The sequence below is a fragment of the Temnothorax nylanderi genome, unplaced genomic scaffold (genome assembly GCF_030848795.1).
Source record: "Temnothorax nylanderi isolate EJ_2023f unplaced genomic scaffold, tnyl_v1.0 TNYL_tig0261_pilon, whole genome shotgun sequence".
Lineage (NCBI taxonomy): Eukaryota > Metazoa > Arthropoda > Insecta > Hymenoptera > Formicidae > Temnothorax > Temnothorax nylanderi.
Genome location: NW_027249323.1, coordinates 33,329 through 57,496, shown reverse-complemented (window position 1 = coordinate 57,496; position 24,168 = coordinate 33,329). Strand labels below are relative to the sequence as shown.

Sequence of the window (24,168 nt, the reverse complement as noted above, 5' to 3'; positions counted from 1 at the left end):
ATACAATAAAAAATGCATGGGGGTTTTTATTTAAAAAATTTAACTTAGGCTCTACTGAGCCCAACACAGGCCTCGGACCCAAAATCTAATAAGATCGCCTATTGGCCGTCTTTGAACTCCCCAACTTTTATCTGAAACATTTTTTCAATAAACCAATACTTTCTGAGCTAATTGGCCGTTTCGGAACTTTTAGTACACATATGGTATATGATTGCATACATAGACTTTCAAAGTTTAAGTTGTTTGCCAAATAAAAAGCAGCCGATCTAACTCAATAAAACTTTAAAAAGAACTAATTTACTTGAAACAATGACGACAAAACATTTGTCTGATCTCATCCCCGGAATTGACTTTTAACCCTTTGCAGCATATCCATGTATCACTTATCTCTATAATGTTCAGTTTTTTACGATTTTTATATATTTTACAATAAGCCGGTTAGAAGGTTTTTTGGGTAGCTGATTACGAATATGTTGACAATAATAAAATTTAAAATTTTAGTCAAACATGATAGAAAATAAATAAAGTTGTGATTCCCATGGTATCCCCTACTATAAGCAGGTTCGAATATTTCGAATAGAATTGCAAATATAAAATCTCGCTTTTAGCATTACTCAGAACTAATAACGACAAGGACCTAGCGAGTTTCTAGTCCTATATTTTTTTTATGTTTTTTATGGTTTTCTTTTTTGCTTCCTTTGTTTTCATGAAAAAAATTTGTTTGGAGTTGTCGCTGCCAATGTGTTTAGAATGTTTTAAAACGTCGAAAAATACACTTTTTAAAAAAATGTGTGTGTGTGTGTGTGTATATATATATGTATGTATGTACACCTTGTAAATGGGTGTGAATGCTCTAACTTCCGTACATTTGAAAATATCGGTCTCAATTTGTTTTTTAATGTAGAGTATTAAAGAAAGGTTGGTATTGAATTTGGTATTAAAGATCGGTAAAGGGGTTCATTTTTTATAAAATTTTAAATTTTTTGAGAAATGTTTGTGGTAGCTATAACTTCCGCAAATTTTGAGATATCAGGCTATTTCTAATTCTATTATCTTCTTCGGTCTGTTGTATCCCTATTTTACATATAATTCTTTAAGATTTGGTTGATTAGACCCAGTTTTATAAGGCTTCCATGTATAGGTATGTACGGATTCCCCGAAATTTCAAATGTTTGTAACTCAAGGACTAATCAACCAAATTTTAAAGAATTATATATGAACTAGGGGTTGAAAAGATTGAAGAATATAATAGAATTAGAAAAAATTGCCAATATAATAAAAAAAGTGTAGAAATTAGAAACCTGCACTTTGAATCTCTATGACATGTGCCTTAATTCATTACTCTAATAATGTCACAAAACAATATTTATCGAAAAATCTAATAACCTCGATGTACGTAAGTCCTCGCGATTTCCATCTTAAGGAGGCAGTACACATTAGGTTTTTTACCCCCTCTCGTAAAAAAACTAACTTCCGCAATTTTTGAGATATCGGGTTCAATTTTTTTTTAAATGTAGAGTATCTCTCTCTCTCTCTCTCTCTCTCTCTCTCTACCCGGGTTCTAAAGTCCAATGAGATGACGCTCAGAAGAAGATGGCGCCCGTAAAATTATTGTAAAAATTAAAAATTAAAATAAAAAAGTGTGCAAATTAGGAATTTGCACATTGCTTTATTTCGCTCATAAAGCTTTCTCTATGAGGAAGCCAAACTAATAAATATACTATAATTATACAACAAATAAAATACAAGCTTCCTCATCATAAGAGGAAGCTTTATGAGCGAAATAAAGCAGTGTGCAAATTCCTAATTTGCACACTTAAAAATGGTGAGGAAGCAATGTGCAAATTCCAAATTTTTTGTTTTTTTTGTCTTTTTAAAATCTTTTTTTTATCTTTTTTAAATTTTCTTTGGATTTTGGATTCAAAATCAGCAACCCCAAAAATCTCCCGAGTATCAAGGTATGTTGAAATTAGTCTGATAGAAAAATGTATGCTTCAAAGGATTAACCAATTTTACTGCTCTCCTGACCCACTGTATGTCCGGTCGTAAATTACATTAATTATATCAAATGCACTTTACATCTTTTTGAAAAATAACAATAATGGAAGCTATAATAGTACATATATATGAACTAGTATTTTAAGATAATACACGTTTTTATTAAACTTACTTCGAATATAAATCCAGATCCGAGTATCAGTAGCATAGCGAGGTATATCGCGTAGCGCCTATTTCGCGTATGGAAAGGCCATAGGCCACTGATACTTAATAGTATTCGAATGATGTTATAATGCGAATGCCGAAAGAACTGCTCGATATCACCCATTCTGTCTCCTGCTGCTACTATTACAAGATAGAAATTTACTTATCATAGGATATAGATCGTCGGTTTCTTAAGAATTCCATTTTATGTTTGATTGTCGTAAAATCTAAAATGCATGTTTATCGCTACCGTGTTTATGCCGCAAAACCAAAACGGCACATTGTAAAGTCGCAAGATTATCTTATGGAAATTGCGTAATTATAGGGAAGGGGAACAGTCATGCTGAAAATATCGTCTTCGTCGATTTGATACAGACGAAAGAGGTATGAAAATTTTATTTGCAAGTACAGTCGATCTAAGACCAGACTGTTACGAAAAGATATAGCTACTTTGAAATCGGTTACATTAGAAAATAATAGTCTTGTGAGGTATGAACTTATCAAAGGTCTATTGTACTACATATTGCCATTATTAAATATTTTTTACTTTTTTAAATTAAAGATAGATGTAAAAGATGTTTTATCAATAAGATAAAAGTGCAAGCATGAATATTAATATTCTTGTATTTAATTGTTTTCTCGTAAATATAGACAATGCTCTGCATTATTTAAATCATGTATATCATGTATATTATTGTTATATTGATAATAATTTTATTTTTTTTTAGAAGAGAAATTTCGAAAATTCCGTATTACCGTATAGATTGTAAGACTGTGAAATACGAAGCAGATACACGTACGACCTAGAAAAGAAAAGTAAAATTACCGAAATTGTTAATAAGAAAATGATCATATATCTAAAGAAAATTATGACAGGTCTTACTGCGCTGAAACTGGGAAGAGAAAGAATCATGATTTTTCCAACAGTCAATGTACAAGGTGAAGTACTTCTCAGCATTATCATGTTCAAGAGCTTTCTGGATTTGGGTGACGATTCATACCATTCGCCTCGGTAACTTGTATCGAAAATTTTATTATTATTTGTATCTCAAATAAAAATTTGTTAGAGAGAAGTAATTTTACTTTGTGTAGGACATTTGCACGACTTGTGTTAAATTTAAATTTACTGGGAAGTAGTTGTATTCTTTGACTCACGTCGATGTGTACACGCGATTGCTATGATCAATTACTTGTTGCCCCAACCAGCACGCGATATATAGATGCAGTAATTGAGCGATAATGTATGCGGCATGCCGGATTGCAAGATGTGGATTGAGGGTACCACTGGTTGCCTAAATATGTTCCAAAAGTCGTGAATTTCAATACCGTGATTTGTTGTTCACAAAATCGCGCAATATGTTATATATATTGATATTAATATATACATTTAATAGATATTATTGCGATATATCTCAAGCACAAACCTGGAGAGCCGACAGACTCATAGCCAATATAATTAAGCCGACTTCTACGAAAAATGCTTTTGTGTAGACAATCTCTAAGCACCTCGCGAATCTTGTTCAAGAAAATTTCATAATTATTTCTTATTAGGTCTCCTTGCTTGAAGTATATAAATAGAAAATTTCCATAGATATCTCTTACAATTATGCAAAGATACACACTAACCGTAGAGCATCTTTGTGTTTTTGTATACAATATACGAAATTTTTATAAAATTTGTTATCTTCCTCGAGCAAAGCGAGCTCTTTATCTTGCTTGATGGTTTTTCGTATATACTCTAGCCGATATCTGAAAAAAGAAAGGAAACGTCCTTTAGAATATTTTTTTAGGCCGCCATTCAAATTATTGAATACATACCTGACGATTGAAAACAGTGCACAACAATGCTGCACCAGAATAGCTACATAGGTGTCGGACGCGACTATAGTAGTAAGACGAATTGCAGTAGTTAAGTAATTATGAATCAGCACGAGATAATAGTACTTTTCGAGATCTATGTAATATTCCACGTGATATGGAAATCCCACTGGCCGTGTCGAATAGTCAGAAGTCATATTTTTGCCAATTATTTTCGGGATTATCGCGAGAAACGGAAAGAGGCTGCCAAATGCATACATGCCACCTAGATTCGAGAGGTACTTTAATAGAAGTATATTTGCGTGCAACTGCTGAGCACTTTTATATAATGAAATTAAATTTGATTATATAAAAATAGGACCTGCTAATGATTCTTTCGTCAAATAAACTATTTTTGAGTTATATGTAAATTAATTTTTAATAAGTATCTTAATTAAAGGTGGTCACATCAAACCTAAAATTAATTGTTATTAATACAAAATATTTGCTAAAAATTTTTATTTATGATTGTTCTATCAGTTTTAATGCATAATAATTTATATAGATTAATTTCTATTAATTTCTTACTGGCATAGCCGATTGTAATGCTTCTTCCACTCTCCGCAAACCTATACAAAATTTCGAATTCACTTTGGATGGTCCACGATTGCCAATCCCTTTGCATGTGTATAAGAAGTATCTTGATCTACAGCTTGAAATTCATATTTTTACATAAATGTGATTTCGCACTTAATATCACGATTTCCTGCATACCTTTTCTATATTGCATACTAGGTTCGTCAGCTTAACGATGCACGCACAATCTATTATGAGTGGTGGTATACATTCGATAGTTGCATCAAAATCGCCACGTAACGTCACTAAAGCGAGTACCTTGAATTCAATATTTGCGGGCAAGATAATGAGATCGAAAAATACGTTTCACAAAATACAAAAGTATGATCGACCTACACTGATAATTCTTTATTTTTAGTTTCAAATTTCTAATATTTATGTCTTTTCATATTTCTTGTTTCCTAAGTTTTAATTTTCGATATTATTAAGATGGAAGAAAATCTTTTTAAAAGTATAGAAATACTAGCATGATACCCGTGCTTCGCTACGGTAACACACATTTTTCCCCTTTTCACCCTGTTAGGAGTCGAATTTCTAAAAATCCCTTCTTAGAGGGTGCTTACGTGGAAGGAATATACTCTTCAAATTTCATGTTTCTAGGTTTAGAGGTTTGGGCTGGGCGTTGATGAGTCAGCCATAACATTGAATTATATATATATATATATATATATATATATATAGAGAGAGAGAGATTGATGAAAATAGTAAGAATCACAATATCGAAGTGATACCTGTGCGATGGCTTGTGTTAGACCGATGAGTGACAGCGTCACAAGTATAACTCGCCTGTCTCTGTCCTTTTGGAAGGGCCATTGCCCCAGCAACGAAAGTAGCGTACGATTGAGTCTATATAATCGAGACTGAAAGATATCATTAGATGTATCCATCTTCAACACTCGGTTTCAACTACTGTACTGCATCGATATCGTCTCTCACAATTTTCAGTCTAATAATAAATTCTCTTAGAGAGTGAGAACGTAATAGGTGCAGTAAGTCACGAGAAATTGCGAATATTTACGTGACTGATTATCCCACTAGAATGATGAAAGGCTTGGACGACCAAACACTTATCTTAGAAAGATCTCTGTTCTTTTACGCTTGATTTTATCCCGGTGCATCTTATAGTCGGCGCTTATACCTTACAAACTTTGTTATTATTGGAATATTGTCAAGTTTAACGGCGCATCATGATAATAGTATCGTGTCTGCCACGAGTTTCTTCGCATCACATTTTTGTTCGTGGAAGTCAGTGATGGATCTCTTTCAAACTTGAAACTAATTTCTTGGCAGCTTGTCAAATCGTATTTGGTTTACAAATATGTAGTAAATATTATTATAAACAAAATTAACGTATATAAGGTACTTGTTCATGAATCATATTCTAGGAATAAATTATATCTTTATTAATAATTAATTAATAATAATAAATTATATCTTGATTAAATATCTTGATTAATAATTGATTAATGATTGATGAAAACACATCCAGATTGAGGCTTTTTAGAAAGTAAAATTGTTAAAAAAATGTGAAAAAAATTTGTTTTGAACGAAAAAAATTGGGTCGAAAAGTAATTAACAACATAGATGCATCATCACTTTTATGTACGTGCAATAACGCATACAAAATGAATGACAAGTTTCTCTCGTAAATCTAAACGCGATATTATCGTTGATTATTGTTATTGATCTGCGGTATTTTATGAAGTTAATTATGAATCAACATTATCTGTGGCAGACTAGTCAGTGTTGAAGTATATGTGTGGTAGTGCGTAGAAGCCTCGTAGTCAGATATAATAGCCATGTCGTCAACATCGAGATAGTTTTGCACATAATCAGGATTATTGCACAGAAGTTAGTACAGTGAAGTAAGACATGGACGCTTGCACGACCTGAACAAAAACAATTTATTTACACACAAATGACTATTACATAAACAATTGTGCGTTACCGTTATTACACGTTTATAGTATATTAATTTTATGCATATTAAGGAAAACGCTGTTAAACGCAGTCAGGACTGGTTGGTCCTAATAATATTATTCGCGTGAATTTTACGTACAGTTCTTCGCAAATCACGCGCCGTTATTTTCGGACTTAAAACGCAATCTCACAACCGAAGCTAGAAAAGTGCACTATTACATAATTAAATTAATAATCAATTTAATATCACATTAGTATATTAGAAAAGTTTGCGATGTGTAGGGTAAATCGGGGGAAGGAAGATGCCAGCAAGTCAAAGATGCCACTTTGTTTATTATCTGACAGATTGCAATGTTTTCTATTTGTTAACGTGAGATTGTTTATACAACGAGTGACACATGCATTCTCCAATTTTATTGTGTTAAATCGGAAGAATCTGGAAAGATCTTTTCAAACCGAGTGATGATGAGTAGGCTTCTTATAACAGTTATAATATTGTACTCTTCTTTGTTAAGATTTTTCATAATTCCTTTTCATTGAAAGTTCATTGTGTTTATAAATTTATTTCATTGTGTTTATCAATTGTTAATAGTTAAAGTTTATTGTTAAAAATAAATCTATGTTTTTGTACATATATTACACTACATTTATTGAATGCTTTCTCACAGTTTCATCATTCATGTTTCTCACAGTACTTGCATTCTTCCCCCATTACAGATAGCATCTTACTCAGGCATTGGGGTAAGATGCCAGTTTTGCAGGGATAAACATATAATCAAATTACAGTATTTTAACGATAACTTTTAGGGTGGCTATTTTCAGCACTGCTATGTGAAAGCTTAAATATCATTTTGCAAAAATTCCGAAGCAGTTATGACTATTAGTTTGTTAATATTTCTATAATAATTCTTAACTATACATGGCATCTTCCCCCGACTTACCCTATAATAGGACACAGGATATATAGAATTTGTTGCGAAAAATAACACCCCAGCCAGGATTCGAACCTGGCCCTCTTTCATTCCGTGACGGGCGTCTCACCAATTCGACCATTGAGGCATGTGGTGATATTCATCCTTGATTATCAATTTAATTATGTGATAGTGCTTTTGTAGCTTTGGTTGAGACCAAAGCTGCATTTTAAGTCCGATAGTAACGGCGTGTGGTTTGCTAAGGCAAAGAATTGCACGTAAAATTCACGCAAATAATATTATTAGACAACCAAGATCTAGTCCTGATTGTTTAACGGCGTTTCCTTAATTTGACTTCCCTTACGAAAAAATAGTACTAGCAATCAGTACTCAGTACTGAGTGATTAGTACTCGTAGTATCGAGAGTATTAGTATGTTAATACTCATGAATACTGCAGAATGGTCAGTACTGTGTCTGTCAGTGCTTACAGTACTGGCAGTACTACAAGCAATAATACTCATTAGTACTTCAAAGTATTGAAGTGGTCAGTGCTTTATCAGATTAATATTCGGAGTACTATCATGATAGTACTACCAGTACTGTAAGAACTAATAGGCACAGTACTGACCATTCTGCAATATTTATGAGTATTAACATACTAATACTGTCAAAACTACGAGTACTGATCACTCAGTACTGAGTACTGATTGCTAGTACTACTTTTTCGTAACGTATCTTGGAAATATTAAATTAATAAAATACTAAATTAACACACTAAACTATCAATATGACGTTATTTTGATATCATCTTGACTTTTTGTTCTACTTGGATAGTACTGCGCAAGTAGGGAAGAGTGGGCTCCCTTGAGCCACGGGGTCCAATGTGACAGTGCGAGTTTTCTGTATTAACGTTCTGCAAAATAGTGACGGTGGGTATGAAAACTTTCGTTTTCAAAACATATAACTTCCATTAAAAAATTATGCCGAAATAAGCATATATACTTTAGTTAAAGGCAGATATGTAATTGGAGCCTTGCAAAGTAAATTTTTACTTGTCATAACTTTTTGATATGTATAATATGGATTTCTAGGGATTCTACAGTTAAAAAAAATTCATAAGACGTTTGTCGGGATCTAGGTTCAATACCAACGTGCACACAAAAACGTTTAATTGTTCTGTATCTGAAATATTTACGATAAATAATATCAATGTTCAGTGGGGTCCAATGTGACGCAGGTTGATGGAGTCCTCTGTCCCTTATGAAAAAGTATTGGTGAAAGTACTGGAGACATAAGTACTCAAAGTACTACTAAATTCGACCATACTGACTTCGTCAGTACTCCTTCCCAGTACTCATCCAATACTCATTCAGTACTCCCTTTAGTACTTCCTCTAGTGTACTCCCTCCAGTATTCCCTCCAGTACTTTCTTCAGTATTCCCCCCAGTACTCCCCCCAGTACTCCCTCCAGTACTCCCACCCCAGTACTCCCTCCAGTACTCCCTCCGGTACTCCCTCCGGTACTCCCTCCAGTACTCTTTTAGTACTTATCGAATAATCGTGGGATACTAACGTGTGGTACAGGCGCAGTAGGGGAGAGTGGGCACCCTTGAACCACGTTTTTTCAAATTACATTAAAAATGTGAATTTAAAAATTTTAATAACTTCATTATAATATAAATAAAACTATTCGATGTTTAATATAATAAACTTTGTTTGTAAATAATTTAAGAAGTAAATTTTCAGAAATATTTTGCAAAAATAATGATATTTCGAAATGCTGCGTTTGTCAGTGGACCCCACGCGTGGGGTCGATTGAGCCATAGCGTAGGGTACACTGTGACATGTAATGTGAAAGGTAGGGTACCCTGTGACACGTAGAAGAGATCTGTTTAAATCCTGTTTATTACAAATCTTTGGTCAATTGAAAAACCAAGACTGTGCTAGAGAACCAATTTATCAATAATCGTGTCATATTTGTTTCATCAGATGACCTAAGAAATTGAAAACTGAAAACAAAGTCCTATAACCTCACTTTTTGTCGTAACCTAGCAGAGATCAACGAATATTGCCTCACAGCGACTCGATTACATGTGATCTACTAAAGGGTGAAAAAAAGAGAAAATGAAAATGTGGATATGATTATCGATGGAAATTATTTCATTTTATAGGAAAATTTAGGCACTAACATTTACTATTCCGCGATCGAAACACACTACGGAAACTCGCGCTGTCACGTAGGTAGGTTAGATAGTTTTGTAAGCGTGGCACAGAGGACCCCATCAACCTGCGTCACATTGGACCCCACTGAACATCGATATTATTTATCGTAAATATTTCAGATACAGAACAATTAAACGTTTTTGTGCGCACGTTGGTATTGAACCTAGATCCCGACGAACGTCTTATGAATTTTTTTTTAACTGTAGAATCCCTAGAAATTCATATTATACATATCAAAAAGTTATGACAAGTAAAAATTTACTTTGCAAGGCTCCAATTACATATCTGCCTTTAACTAAAGTGTATGTGCTTATTTCGGCATAATTTTTTGATGGAAGTTATATGTTTTGAAAACGAAAGTTTTCATACCCACCATCACTATTTTGCAGAACGTTAATACAGAAAACTTGCACTGTCACATTGGACCCCGTGGCTCAAGGGAGCCCACTCTCCCCTAATTGCGCAGTACTATCCAAGTAGAACAAAAAGTCAAGATGATAACAAAATAACGTCATATTGATAGTTTAGTGTGTTAATTTAGTATTTTATTAATTTAATATTCCCAAGATACGTTACGAAAAAGTAGTACTAGCAATCAGTACTCGTAGTATTGACAGTATTAGTATGTTAATACTCCTGAATATTGCAGAATGGTCAGTACTGTGCCTATTAGTTCTTACAGTGCTGGCAGTACTATCATGATAGTACTCCGAATATTAATCTGATAAAGTACTGACCACTTCAATACTTTGAAGTACTAATGAGTATTATTGCTTGTAGTACTGCCAGTACTGTAAGCATTGACAGACACAGTACTGACCATTCTGCAGTATTCATGAGTATTAACATACTAATACTCTCAATACTACGAGTACTAATCACTCAGTACTGAGTACTGATTGCTAGTACTACTTTTTCCTAAGGGGTGCCACGCTTACAGAACTACCTAACCTACCTACGTGACAGCGCGAGTTTTCGTAGTGTGTTTCGATCGCGGAATAGTAAATGTTAGTGCCTAAATTTTCCTATAAAATGAATTAATTTCCATCGATAATCATATCCACACTTTTATTTTCTGTTTTTTTCACCCTTTAGTTACAGATCACATGTAATTGAGTCGCTGTGAGGCAATATTCGTTGATCTCTGCTAGGTTACGACAAAAAGTGAGGTTATAGGACTTTGTTTTCAGTTTTCAATTTCTTAGGTCATCTGATAAAACAAATATGACACGATTATTGATAAATTGGTTCTCTAGCACAGTCTTGGTTTTTCCTTTTTGTAGAGAGAAGAGTTAATAGACTACGTGTCACAGGGTACCCTACCTTTCACATTACATGTCACAGTGTACCCTACGCTATGGCTCAATCGACCCCACGCGTGGGGTCCACTGTGACAAACGCAGCATTTCGAAATATCATTATTTTTGCAAAATATTTCTGAAAATTTACTTTTTAAATCATTTACAAACAAAGTTTATTATATTAAACATCGAATAGTCACATTTATATTATAATGAAGTTATTAAAAACCATTTTTAATGTGATTTGAAAAAACGTGGTTCAAGGGTGCCCACTCTCCCCTACTGCGCTTGTACCACACGTTAGTATCCCACGAGTATTCGATAAGTACTAAAAGAGTACTGGTGGGAGTACTGGGGGAAGTACTGGGGAGAAAGTACTGGAGATAGTACTGGCGGGAGTACTGGAGGGAGTACAATAGAGGAAGTACTGAAGGGAGTACTGAGTGAGTATTGGATGAGTACTGGGAAGGAGTACTGACGAAGTCAGTAGGGTCGAATTTAGTAGTACTTTGAGTACTTATGTCTCCAGTACTTTCACCAATACTTTTTCCAGTATTAAAACCAGTACTACTTTTTCATAAGGGTTATACCATATATGGGCGATTCCACGTCAAATCGGACAAGATTTGACCTCGTAATCGAGCAGTAATGGATGTTAAATTATATAATTATTAAATTAACATATATGTAAAAACGGAACGTTTCGACTTCACCGAGTCTTCTTCAGCCGTAGTATAAATAGAAAGTATCATGTTTAGGTTAAATTACAAATATTCATAACTAAAATTAATTAGAATTCTTAAACCTACAGAGCCACATCACCGTTCGAAAGCCTGACAAATACATACTGACAAGGGAACTACCACAACTGTCCGGCTCCGATTTGAATTTCCTTTAAGTATGTTGTTAAACACAAAAATCCAACAGACACGTATTTTTTTATAGGGGCCCTAATTCATCTTTAGGGGGTGAAACACCCCTTCGAAAAAATCGGTTTTTCTCTTTCGGGCCGAATATCTCCGAAACTATACGAGATAGAAAACTTTTCCAAAATGGAAATTAAATGGCTTCAAAAGTACTTTGAAATAATGACAAAATAATTTTTTTATTTCTTTTATTTTTAAATATACCCCCGCCACCAATACATTTTTTCGAAATTTTAAAAATTTTTTATCACCAAATAAGAGGTTATTTTTTTACAAATTCAACCATATATGATAAAGTTATGTTACGATAAACCATTTTCAAGAATTAATTACAAACGCCTCCGTATATACGCTATCCATGCTCATCCATACTATGTGCGTAAGTAACACAAGTCGACACGCAAAATGATTCAAGCATCGGAATAAGCTTATCTTATAGATTTTTCATCGCTGAACACGAATCTGGCCTCGAAAATTGCCCATCACGTCGAGATTTTGAGGAAAACGGACTCAAAGACTCGAAAAACCCTGTTTTTGCCCGTTTTTGATGACATGTAGAAAGTGAAGCTGAGGTGCTAGAAGTCTCTAACTAGGCTTAAATTGAAGCTTGAACCTTCAGCTAAAAGAATCAAATCGAAAAGACCCTAAATCAATCATAAATTTTCATGTAGCATAACTTTTCCATGTGCGCGTGTCCTGCTCTCGGCATCATCCAGGATCAACGACGTGGACGTAGCAGGAAGCTGATCCCTTCGGGGTGTTGGTTTAAAGTGAGTAATCCCCTTGCCTCTCACGTGCGTGTGTGTGCGTGTGTGTGTGTGTGTGTGTGTGTGTGTGTGCGCGCGTGCGTGTGTGTGTTTGTGTGTTTGTGTGTGTGTGTGTGTGTGTGTGTGTGTGTGTGTGTGTGTGTGTGTGTGTGTCACAGCAGAGATCAGGACCCCATGGTTCGTCACTTCCACGGTATTTAGCGACTCCAAACCCTCTCTTTTGTGTGTGCGTGTGTGCTCAGTGAACGGCTAACAGTACTGAATGCACCTATTAACATGATCGTGCTTTTGCTTATTAACGGAAAATATAATTTTATAAAATTGACAATTGTATATGATTTGTATTCAATTCGTATTCAATTCATCTGGATTTGAAATTTTCGAGTAGTTCGGATCAAGTAGATTCGAATCAAAGAAATTCGAATCGAATAATTTGCACATCTCTAATATCGATTCCGTTTTCAGTTTCAGAAAAAGAGTTCGATATTTCGAGTGTATGTCAAAGAATATGTACCTGTACACTTACATGGATTCATGCATGTTGGAACTGTGATCTATCAATTTCTGTCCCGGCAGGCTCAGGAAGAGAAAGTGCGTTGTCAGACATAAGCCCGTCACTATGAATCTGAACGCTTCCGCAGGCTGATTACGATTGTTCAGTGCCTAATTAGGAGTCGAATAAAACTAGTAAGTTGTTCTGGTAAATGCAATCTCTTTAAAATAATCAACAATATAGAAAAATTATAGAATGACGGAAAAGTTCAATCTATACTTCTCAAGTAAATGACTGACTTTTGAAAAATTGACATTTACTGCAATATATTTATAACAAAATTTGTAAATTTTTATGTAATTTTGAAATAATACTTTAGAATTCTCAATGAACGTGCATTTCAGTTCGGTATCCAATTGGGTTGCAATTCATAATAATAATTTGCACACAAACCTGCACTCCGCTGAATGCCATAACCGCCACGTTCAGTACTGTGAGCATAAGAAAGGAGATGCTGTATGAAGATGCCAATAATTTGACAAACCTGATGGCAGAGCATACTCATCGCAGTTTATTTGTTTTGTATCGAACCTTTCTCCTCTTTCATTCAAGATTAAAAGCTTCATCAATTTAATATTTTAATTCAATTCCATATTACGTAGCAATTTGTATTTCGCTTATTAAAATCGATCCGCTCGAGATATCCTTAATTGTAATACCTACTGTAAAACCTCTTTGTGCTTTGCGGCACTATCACTAATCGTGCGATAATGTTCATCGTCTTCGCGCAGTGGGCAAATGTTAATATCGAGATCACCATTCACATTCTCCAGTTGATATCTGCGAAAAAGCATCAGAATCCGTCAAAAAGTTTCGAAAATAGACATCAGCGTAAAATCGAGTTGCAATAATATTCGTATCCGGAATTTTACGCGGGCTGTCGCTATTAAATTATTTTGCGTCGTTTTCGCGAAGCGTACCCTATCGCCTGAAAAAGACCACAAGCGTGTTGCACGTAAGCTATCAGCAATGGAATCCGCTGCGATCGGGATGGTCATCAGAAAGAAGGTGGTGTAATAGGAATGCAGTAAGACGAAGTAATAATATTTCTCCGTGTCAAGGACAGCCCCCACGTTGTACAGCAACCCGTGAACTTGCGTTTGGTTCCCGCTCGTGAACCTCGCCACGATGGACGGCATGACAGGCAATGTCATATACATGAATGTGGAACTGTACATTACAACTATAAAAGTGCGAATGTGTGATTCCTTTAATCTCGTTTGCCTTAGCGTGCGCTTGAAAATTTAGACGCGAATATAGAGAAATATCGATGAAAATGATACGTCTTTCAAGATGTCTCACCTGCGTACGTCTTAGTCAATTTTTTGCCCTCGTTAGTGTAGGCTGTTAAAATTTGTATTTGCGCATCAAACGTCGCTAATCTCCAGCTGTTCTTCATTTGAGCGAAAAGGATCTTAAACTGTTCAGATTTATATGATACAATGTACTTTTAGCAATACGTGCATAAAGATTTCGATTCACGTACCTTGCGATTATTGAGGAAATAATTTAGATACTTTATGATGCATAATAAGTGGATGATAAGAGGGGATGAGCATTCGATGACGAGATCCCAATCCTGCCATGCCGCCACTAAGCTGAGTATCTGACACAAAATAAAAAAAAATGTTTTTGTTTGTTAAAAAGTAAAATATTATCGAAAGAAGAAAAAGCATTTTTTATTAAAAAAGAGAAAAAATAATATTTGCATGATTTTCTGGAATTATAATAAGAAACTATTTAGAAATAATTTAATCTGTTAATTAATAATACTTAATAAGTAAAAAGATCTTTATGTCGGTTTGTCATGAAAATTAATGATAATTCAAAAATAATATCTTTAAAATCCAAAGTATAGGCTCCAATGGAAATCCACGAATATAGAAAACGAGCTAGGTAACTAAGAACCAAGCGCGGTAAATGATGCACGAACGTTTTTATTTTTATTTTTATTTTTATTTTACATATTTTCCAACCTTGACTGCGCGCCGACTTCTTTACAGTTAATCGATTTAATTAGGGGTAGAGGGATTTTACTACTCCAACCGGAGCTGTGTTTCAAGTCTGACAAATTTAGTCAGCGCGGAGTCAAGGTTGGAAAATATGTAAAATATAAAAATAAAGATAATATCTTTAATTGCACACTTTTATTCTCTACTGATCGTGTAATTGGATTAATGATTATGAAATTAATTTTATTAATCAGCGATTTGTCAACGCGCAAACCAGCAAACAAAATTGGCTGCAAACGACGAAGATGAGATGAAAGGAGAGACAGAATCTCTTGAAGGCAGACTGTTCCGGCCATTGACCGATCCACGACATAAAGAGCTGATTGATTTTATAATGCTGCGCGTCCATCCCGACTCGCTTTCGAAAACTAGAATGCGTCTGTGGCAGGTAGTAAACCTTTCATGGCAAGGATCAGCTCTTCCGTCTATCTCGTATTCCCTTGGTGAATATCCGCGTATAACGGTAGACGGAAATTTGCATGGCTGATGACGGTGTGTTAAAAGAAGTGTGATCGATTTCATGGAACGTATACACCAACTACATCACTATGAAGCACAAAGAAGAAATTTAATCCACTACCTCTATTTTATTTCGATTTAAAACTTTATTGTAAAAGGGGTTGTAAGATCCATATCCGCAAATCTTTCTCACATTGACAGTTTGACGTGCCTTTCTCTTTAATGTATATACAGTATATCTTTCAGCTAAAAGATAAACACAATACAAACAATACAAATATGTAGTTTTATATTTTTAAAAATGTTAAAGTATTTTAGTTTTTAATTGTTAATAGTTTTCTTAATAATTAATAATTATTTTTAAGAAATAAATATTAACATACAGTATATCCAGTTTACTAAATAAGTTCGAAGAAATTATTAATTCTTACTACAACATAATGATACATATATATATATTTACTAGTTATATATACATAAATTATGGGCGGCAGTGTGGTCTGGTGGTAGAGCGCCAGACTCGTAATCTGAGGAACCAGGTTCGAGTCCACTAGAGCCATGTAAACATGGAAAGTTTTTTCCGAAAGCTGCGCCCTCCGTGCAAGATAGGCTCTTGTGCGGAGCAAACTGGGCTCCGTCTTTCGGAAAGAGACGTTAAGCCGTTGGTCCAAAGGGTTAAGTGAGAGGAGAAGGGTAGTATTGGATGAGAATTGAATAAAGGGTTGGGAACGTCCCTACAAAACGCCTTGCAACCCTGAGGGGAGTCAATAAACGTATTTATCTTATATACATAAATTATATTTTGTATGAAGAAGTAGTAACTCATATAACGAAAGGTATTTTTAAGAACACATTTAATTGGTGCGCTAGAAAAATGCTTTAATTATTACATTTGATATGCTAAATAAATAAGATACCAATTATTATACAACACGTATAATAATTATTATATAACTTATTTATTTAATACGTTTTTACTTATCCATCATACACGATTGTTACTGTAATGACGTGAGAATCGTGAAATAAGACATAGTCATTTTTAAAAGCTGAAAATAATGTTATAAAGACGTTTTCTCTCATGAAATTATCATCGAAGTAATATCACGTTCATACATACCGCGCTAAAGTTCTCCATTGACATTAAGAACATTTTTCCAGCTTTTATTTGGCACGGTTTAGCAGTATGCATCAATGTGAATATCAAGAGACGTCTGGATCTCAATGAAATCTTGTACCAGTTGCAGGTGTAACTGATAAATTCGATACATACATTTTTTTATATAGTTTTATTTATCAGTCTATCAAATATGTGACACTGACTTCTAAATCGTTAAATACTCCAAACGTTAATAAAGAGAGGTACCTGAGCTGAATAAAATCCACCATTGAATAAGGCCCACTTTTGAATTTACCGGTTAAAAATGCACTTGAAACCTTGAGTATATGCTCAAAAGATCTGTTAAGGTGCGATTTCACGATGACGCTCGACGCTGGATTCGAGCGTCAAATCTGGTCACGTGATAGATTCCAGCCAATCCAGTGGTTAGGTTATATTTCGCGTCCCTCTGAATCTATCACGTGACCAGATTTGACGCTCGAATCCAGCGTCGAGCGTCATCGTGAAATCGCACCTTTATGGAGACTGGTGAAGAAAAACAAAAAGAATTAAAACCGGCAACAACGCGTCTGTTCAATGCGACAAAAACTTTGTGACAATATGAGTGTGCGTGCCGTTTTTATAAAAATCCATATTGCATAGATCGTAAAGCCCCTTGCACAATAGGCGATAGCGATAGCGATAGCGACAGCGACAAGTTTGCCGACAAACCTATACCTTTGTCGGCAACTTTGTCGCTGTCGCTATCGCTATCGCTATCGCCTATTGTGCAAGGGGCTTAAGTATTTTAAATAGTTTGTGTGCTTGTATAGTTTAAATGTACTTTATTTTATGGTTTATTATACAATATTATAATATTATTTAACTTCCTAGTTGTAGAAAATAACAAATTCATATATCGATTTTTTGGAATATATAATATGTATACTTTTAACAATGCATTCATCAAATAAGGCCCACTTATATGGCCATTAGGATTTATTAAAATTATTGTCACATTACAATTTATCTTTTGCAATTTATCTGTTGCAGATAACATTTATACATGGTCAAAACTAATAATAAGAAGAAAGAAGTAGAAAAACGTGCTTAGAACAATTGAGTCTAATTGTAAGTGGCTAGATATTTCCAAAAATAATTATCCAAATCCAAATTTAAGATAATTGTGATATTTAAGAGTAGAGTAAACCCTAAAGAATTTTTTTGTGATTAATAATTATTTTAAAATTGATATGGAAGATAATAATGTTTAGTTTCTTTGTCATTTGCAATTTATTTTTGATTTGGATTTTATAATATACATAAGCATACAAGGCCCAATGACAGAGTTTAAAAAAATTTTTTTGGGTTCTTTATAATTATTCTATGCAAAGCACATATTTTATCTTTGTTACTGATTGAAGTAAACATTTTATTCTTACTTTTAGTATACTTAAATATTTTATAAATACAGTTTTGAAAAAATACAATAAATTAAGTGGGCTTTACTCATCAGGTACTTACCAGTTACCTTACACACATAAAATAAATAAATTACAAAATACATTATCGCGAAAGGTTTTTGATCTTTCACATCTTTTTCCTAATATTATTCTTTTAAAAATTAAGGATGTTTAGGCGTTACAGGTATATTTTCCCAACTAAAAGTTAGGTTGCTTATATATATTAGAATATGGTAGATCTATGTGTGCTTGTGCCTACCCAGATAGCAAAGCGTGTCTGAGCAAAATCGCGCAAACCTGTGATTGCTTATGATGCTGGCAACTTGCCGTACATTTTGCTTTAATTGATTTCGAGTATATTTGAAGCAACACGCAGACAACATTGGATATATGTATTGCCAGCAATTTGTCGGCAAGAGAGCAGCATCAAATTTACTTTACGTTGCTAACAATATGACAGCATTGTGTGATCCTATGAATTATTACAGCAACATGACAGCAACAGCTCGAATTTTGAATCAGCCACTGCAGAGAGAAATTTTTTGGTGATTAAAACTATACTCGTTTTGTGGGACGTAGCATAGTGAACTTGTATGCGATATGTTCATACATCCAAAATTCTGATAACGGCGCCTTAACGCGTCATAGTAGTCGATACAGAGACATTTAGTCATAGGTATCTAGACAGGTATCTAGATTTGGTAATCTTCTCTAGACGTGTGGTACCCGTGTGATGCCGCGAGTCATTTGTTTCTCGCTAATTCGTCTTCTTTCATTATATATAATATTAAAATATATATCATATATCCAACTCAAAATTTTATTACTCTTTTTAAACTGAATTTGTTTCTTAAGATAATTTTTGAAAAATTGTATATTTGCGCTGGTTATGACATATGTAAATTATATATAACACTTACATCAAATTAAGAAGTAGTCTACCACGTAAGGCAGTTGGCTCACGATCCAGAGGTCCCGAGGGTCCCGAGTTCGAATCCCACCAAGGACTGCATCTTAAGAAACAAATTTAGTTAAAAAATAGTAATTTCAAAATAAATAATTTTTTTTATGTCGGGTGAATATGGTTCTTATTATTAGGTAAATGAAATCTTTTCCGTCTTACTATTATACTCTATACCTCTATTCGTAACGCTCATCAAATGAATCGTACGTTATACTAGACAGTTTGGTAAACATATTTAAACATTGCTGTAATTCTAATCAGACAATGCGCTTACCAGATAGTTTGGTATTATTAACTAAATGTCTTGTTACACGATTATTCACTATACTGTTTGGTAAACCGATTCTGAATTTTGGATAGCGTCACCAGAAATTTCTCTCAGTGAGACGATCGATTTTAGATCGCAGCATAAGTTGCCAACAAGTTGCTGGCAAGTTGCTATACAAAATTGTTATATCGTGAAGGCATCAACTTGCCGACAAATGCAAACTCAGTTGCCACAATTCTGATAGCAACACATACTATGTTGTCGGCAACATGCCAGCAACAATCCAGACACGTTGCTATATATCTGAGTAGGTCCTAGTTACTTTAGATGAAATTTAGTAACGCCAGATGAAGGGTTAGTTTCCTTTTTGAGTTTACTTTCTATATATCCTATTTTTCTCTATGTAACTTCCTTCTTCTTCCAGTAGCTTCCGCGTGTGGTGTTTTGTCCGGAAGAAAAATTTTTTTGAAAGTATTGCGACTGTTACTGTCCGCATTGTTTAACTATCAGTACCTTGTATCGACGCCTTTCGGGGCCTAATACCTTTGTAATTACGCCGCTTGCGGCTTATACGACGAGTGGATCGCCCTGGCCTTATTTAGAGCAGTATTGCTTGACGGCCAAATTATAAGAAGAAGAAGAAGCTTCCGCGTGTGCATACAATGCAAGTTTATTGTTCAAGCCACATTTTCATTTTTATTTTTCGTGTTTGTACGTGACGCGGGCAGTGTCAGACTCAATAAATACTTTACACTGCAGTTATAATTCAATCCCACCTCTAACAGGTTATGGGCACAGCACGTTTCCACTGCGCGCGATTTCTCCAACATCGAAAAATTAACGGAGAATAATTACGAACTGTGGAAAGTACAAATAAAAAGTGTACTCGTATATAACGATTTGTGGCAATACGTTGACGGCACAAAGGTTAAGTCGCCAGAAAATGCACACGAATGGATGAGAAAAGACTCGAAGGCTCTAGCGTTAATAAATCTGAGCATTTCACACAGTCAACTGAATTACGTAAAAAAAGCTGAGACCGCAAAAGGAGCCTGAGATTGTCTCAAAGGAATTTTCGAATCTAAAGGTCCAGTAACCCGGGAAAAAATGATTAGATATAATCATATATAATTATATCTGGTATATATATAATTATATATAATTATATATGTTTTTATATGGGGTCATATCTAATTATACATGGCCACATGTGCAATCAGTGGTCCCATATACAACCAGATATAGCACAATATCTACTTGTATATAAATGTATATAATTTTATGTGAAGCCAGATATAATGATATGTGAGTAGTGCACTCTACATATAATTAGATATAGTATTATATACAACTATATATGCAGTCATATATTGCCAGATATATTAATATGACTAATCTGGCGCTATATACAACCAGATATAGCACCATATCTAATCGTATATAAATGTATGTGAAGCCAGATATGTTGATATGTGAGTACTGCACCCGACATATAACTAGATATAGTATTATATACAACTATATATGCAGTCATATATAGCCGGATATATTAATATGACTAATCTTGTCCTATGTACAACCAGATATAGCACCATATCTAATCGTATATAAATGTATGTGAAGCCAGATAAAATGATATATGAGTAGTGCACCCTACATATAACTAGATATAGCATTATATACAACTATATATGCAGTCATATATAGCCAGATATATTAATGTGACTAATTTGGCGCTATATACAACCAGATATAGCACCATATCTAATCGTATATAAATGTATGTGAAGCCAGATATAATGATATATAATGATATATGAGTAGTGCACCCTACATATAACTAGATATAGCATTATATGCAACTATATATGAAGTCATATATAGCCAGATATATTAATGTGACTAATCTTGTCCTATGTACAACCAGATATAGCACTATATCTGTATAGATATAGATTCGCAAGTCATCATATATGCTGCAGATATTTAATCCTAAATTTAAAAATTTATTTGAATCGTTTTTATATATATTATAGATATTAAATTCAAAAATTCGTTACATAATATTATATAATTCAGTATTATAAAATAATATTGCAGGTCATGTGTGCGTACCCGAGAAAAAATAATTTTGACTAATTATATATGATCATACATTATTGTTTATATGATCAGATCCGAAAATTGGCCAGGTCTGACCATGCATGCTCATACAAAATCATATAGACGGTCATATCTATTCATATTTGACCATTAAAATATAAAAATATAAAATTTATTTTTTTCGTTAAACATTATTTTATTGCCGAAAATCTTTATTATGTGCAAGCTTAATTAATTAAATTTATATTGTACTTGAAAAATTTGCTGACCACCGCTGGATTTGAACCTGGAACCCCTGGATCTTGAGTCAGTCACCTTACGTACTGTGCTACAACGTTAATTAATAAAGACGTTTCGTATTGTACTACATATGTTACACTTATTGTTAGCAGATGTACGGAAGGTGTCAGACATAGATATTGTATAGTTATCTAACAATATAATTTAATTCCACAAAAATGTAACAAATAATTGGATTAAAAATTATATTTTTCCGTAGTTTTTTCCGTAGTAGTAGATTGTTTTGTGTGCCGCTGATTGATATTGGAACATGTGTTTTACCTGAGTTCATGCACTCGGTTCTTCTTAGGATAGTAAAACAACTTATTAAATTGTGGTTTGATAAAAAAGGTCCTTGGAATATAAAAAAAAGAGTAAAGATATTGATAATTTTATCACAAGTATACGACCACTTCAATCATTTTGTCGATTACCAAGACCTTTAACATATTATCAATTTCATAATGCATCCGAAAATTACAACTTTTGTTATTTTATTCTCTTATAGCTCTTATTGATCATTTGCCTAATGAATATTTTCAGCACTGGATGATGTTAGTTATAGCATTGTTTAATTTACTTCAAAATCAAATTACACAGTTTGATCTTAAACAATCAGATATTTTACTTAAATTATTTGTAAAACAATTTGAAAAACTGTACGGCATGGAACGGATCAAGTTCTAACTATAATAGGCTTATCGTATAGCTAATTGGACCAATTTTATATATAGTAAAAGTGTTTTTATTTTCTCGTATATATATATATATATATATATATATAATATATAACTTCGTTGTTTATTGAATATATATATAAATATAAATATGAGCGCCGCGTGTGTGTATGTGTGTGTGTGTGTGTGTGTGTATGTATATGTATATATGTGATATATGTACATGATACCCTAAAGATATATATATTATATAGTCATACATGAATTCATATATACAGTCAGGTATGAGTCAGGCTTGATTAGGTCTAATCATATATGAATCTGTACCTACTCATACGAATTAGAATATATTAGTCATATCAGCATAGAAATGGTCAGATCTAAATACGCACAATTATATATGGATATATATCTAGTTATATATAAATTTACATATAGTCAGGTGCGAGTTTATATTAGCCAGTCATGATTAGATAGAATCATACATAGATTTAAATATAGTCATATATGAATTCATATACAGTCTGGTATGAGTCAGGCTTGATTAGGTCTAATCATATATGAATCTGTACCTACTCATACGAATTAGAATAAATTAGTCATATCAGCATAGGAATGGTCAGATCTAATCATATATGGATCCATATATAATCATACAAGGAGCAAGATGTAAATATACATGACCATAAATATACCCATATATATTCATTTATGATTCTATACATAATCATATACAATTATATATGATTAGTCAAAATTATTTTTTCTCGGGTATGGAACTTGCCCGGGAAAAAAAAATTATATATAATTATATATAAATATATATGATTATATATAATGCAATTATATATGAATTTTGTCTCTATATAATTATATATAATTATATATAATCATATATAATCATATATGACCATATATAGTCAATATATATTGGAAAAGAACTGTTAACTTCGATAATAAAGCATTGATAAATTAAGATGTATATTTTTTCAAAGGCTATAGAATCAAAAGTAAAATAATTTATTCCATATATTACAACTTGACACTGCTTGACATGAGACAGTGCCGTGTCTCTTGATACCGTTTTTATACCACTGTCCGTCAAATTTTAAATACGAGAAACGAATCCTATCGAATATATATATTATATAAAAAGTTTCACATACATTTTGACATGATTATATATAAGTTCATATAATTTATATATAAAGTATATATATAAGAATTAAGCATTTATCCATGTAGATTATATATGATTATATATAACCATATATAAACTTAAATTCGGATTATCCGATAGATGGCATCCGATAGGATTTATTTCTCGTATTTAAAATTTGACAAACAATGGTATAAGAATGATATCAAGAGACACGGCAGTATCTCACGCCAAGCAGCGCCAAGTTATATGTAAATCATTTCACTTTTGATTCTAGCTTTTGAAAAAATATACACTAAATTTATCAATGCTTTATTCCTTAATCGAAGTTAACAAAATTCTTTTTTAATATATATAAAATATTTATTATGTTAGATATAATCACATCTGATTATATATAAAATCGACATTAGATATAATTAGATATAAAAAATGGCCCGATATAATT

General features: G+C 33.3%; 2 protein-coding genes and 1 long non-coding RNA gene across 4 annotated transcripts in view; 1 reads left to right on the top strand and 2 right to left on the bottom strand.

Moving 5' to 3' along the window:
• LOC139780078 (odorant receptor Or2-like) overlaps positions 1-2,480 on the bottom strand; it is a 97,761-nt gene extending 95,281 nt beyond the window's left edge. Inside the window, exon 1 of the mRNA XM_071718590.1 lies at positions 2,171-2,480. Coding sequence (XP_071574691.1) covers positions 2,171-2,326 — 156 coding nt within the window. The 5' untranslated portion in view covers positions 2,327-2,480. The remainder of the gene's footprint in view (positions 1-2,170) is intronic.
• Positions 2,481-2,583: 103 nt separating this feature from the next.
• On the bottom strand, positions 2,584-5,528 carry LOC139780080 (odorant receptor 4-like). 2 transcript variants are annotated; one of them, XM_071718592.1, is made up of 9 exons: positions 5,367-5,528; positions 4,774-4,893; positions 4,588-4,705; positions 4,021-4,285; positions 3,829-3,951; positions 3,627-3,717; positions 3,358-3,494; positions 3,086-3,218; positions 2,584-3,005 (listed from the first exon to the last, which is right to left on the bottom strand). In XM_071718592.1, the coding sequence occupies exons 1-9, from the start codon at positions 5,520-5,522 to the stop codon at positions 2,955-2,957; spliced, it is 1,194 nt and encodes a 397-aa protein (XP_071574693.1). In that variant the 5' UTR covers positions 5,523-5,528; the 3' UTR covers positions 2,584-2,954. The 2 variants fall into 2 exon arrangements, with proteins under 2 accessions (XP_071574693.1, XP_071574692.1); XM_071718591.1 differs by lacking the exon at positions 5,367-5,528 and having other exon boundaries at positions 3,829-4,285; positions 4,588-4,711; positions 4,774-5,328.
• A 6,183-nt stretch (positions 5,529-11,711) lies between these two features.
• LOC139780081 (uncharacterized) lies at positions 11,712-13,895 on the top strand. Its single transcript, XR_011720106.1, has 3 exons — positions 11,712-12,687; positions 13,150-13,371; positions 13,582-13,895. It is a non-coding gene; the product is annotated as an uncharacterized lncRNA (long non-coding RNA).
• The last annotated feature ends 10,273 nt before the right edge of the window (positions 13,896-24,168 follow it).

What these genes read in the sequence shown, in the direction of transcription:
- LOC139780080 (XM_071718592.1), bottom strand. Translation starts at nt 5,522, where the DNA reads ATGGATACATCTAATGATATCTTTCAGTCTCGATTATATAGACTCAAT. An exon ending in TAACACAAGCCATCGCACAG is followed by an intron (nt 4,894 to 5,366) that starts GTATCACTTCGA and finishes ATTGAATTCAAG; the next exon opens with GTACTCGCTTTAGTGACGTT. An exon ending in TAGTATGCAATATAGAAAAG is followed by an intron (nt 4,706 to 4,773) that starts GTATGCAGGAAA and finishes TTCAAGCTGTAG; the next exon opens with ATCAAGATACTTCTTATACA.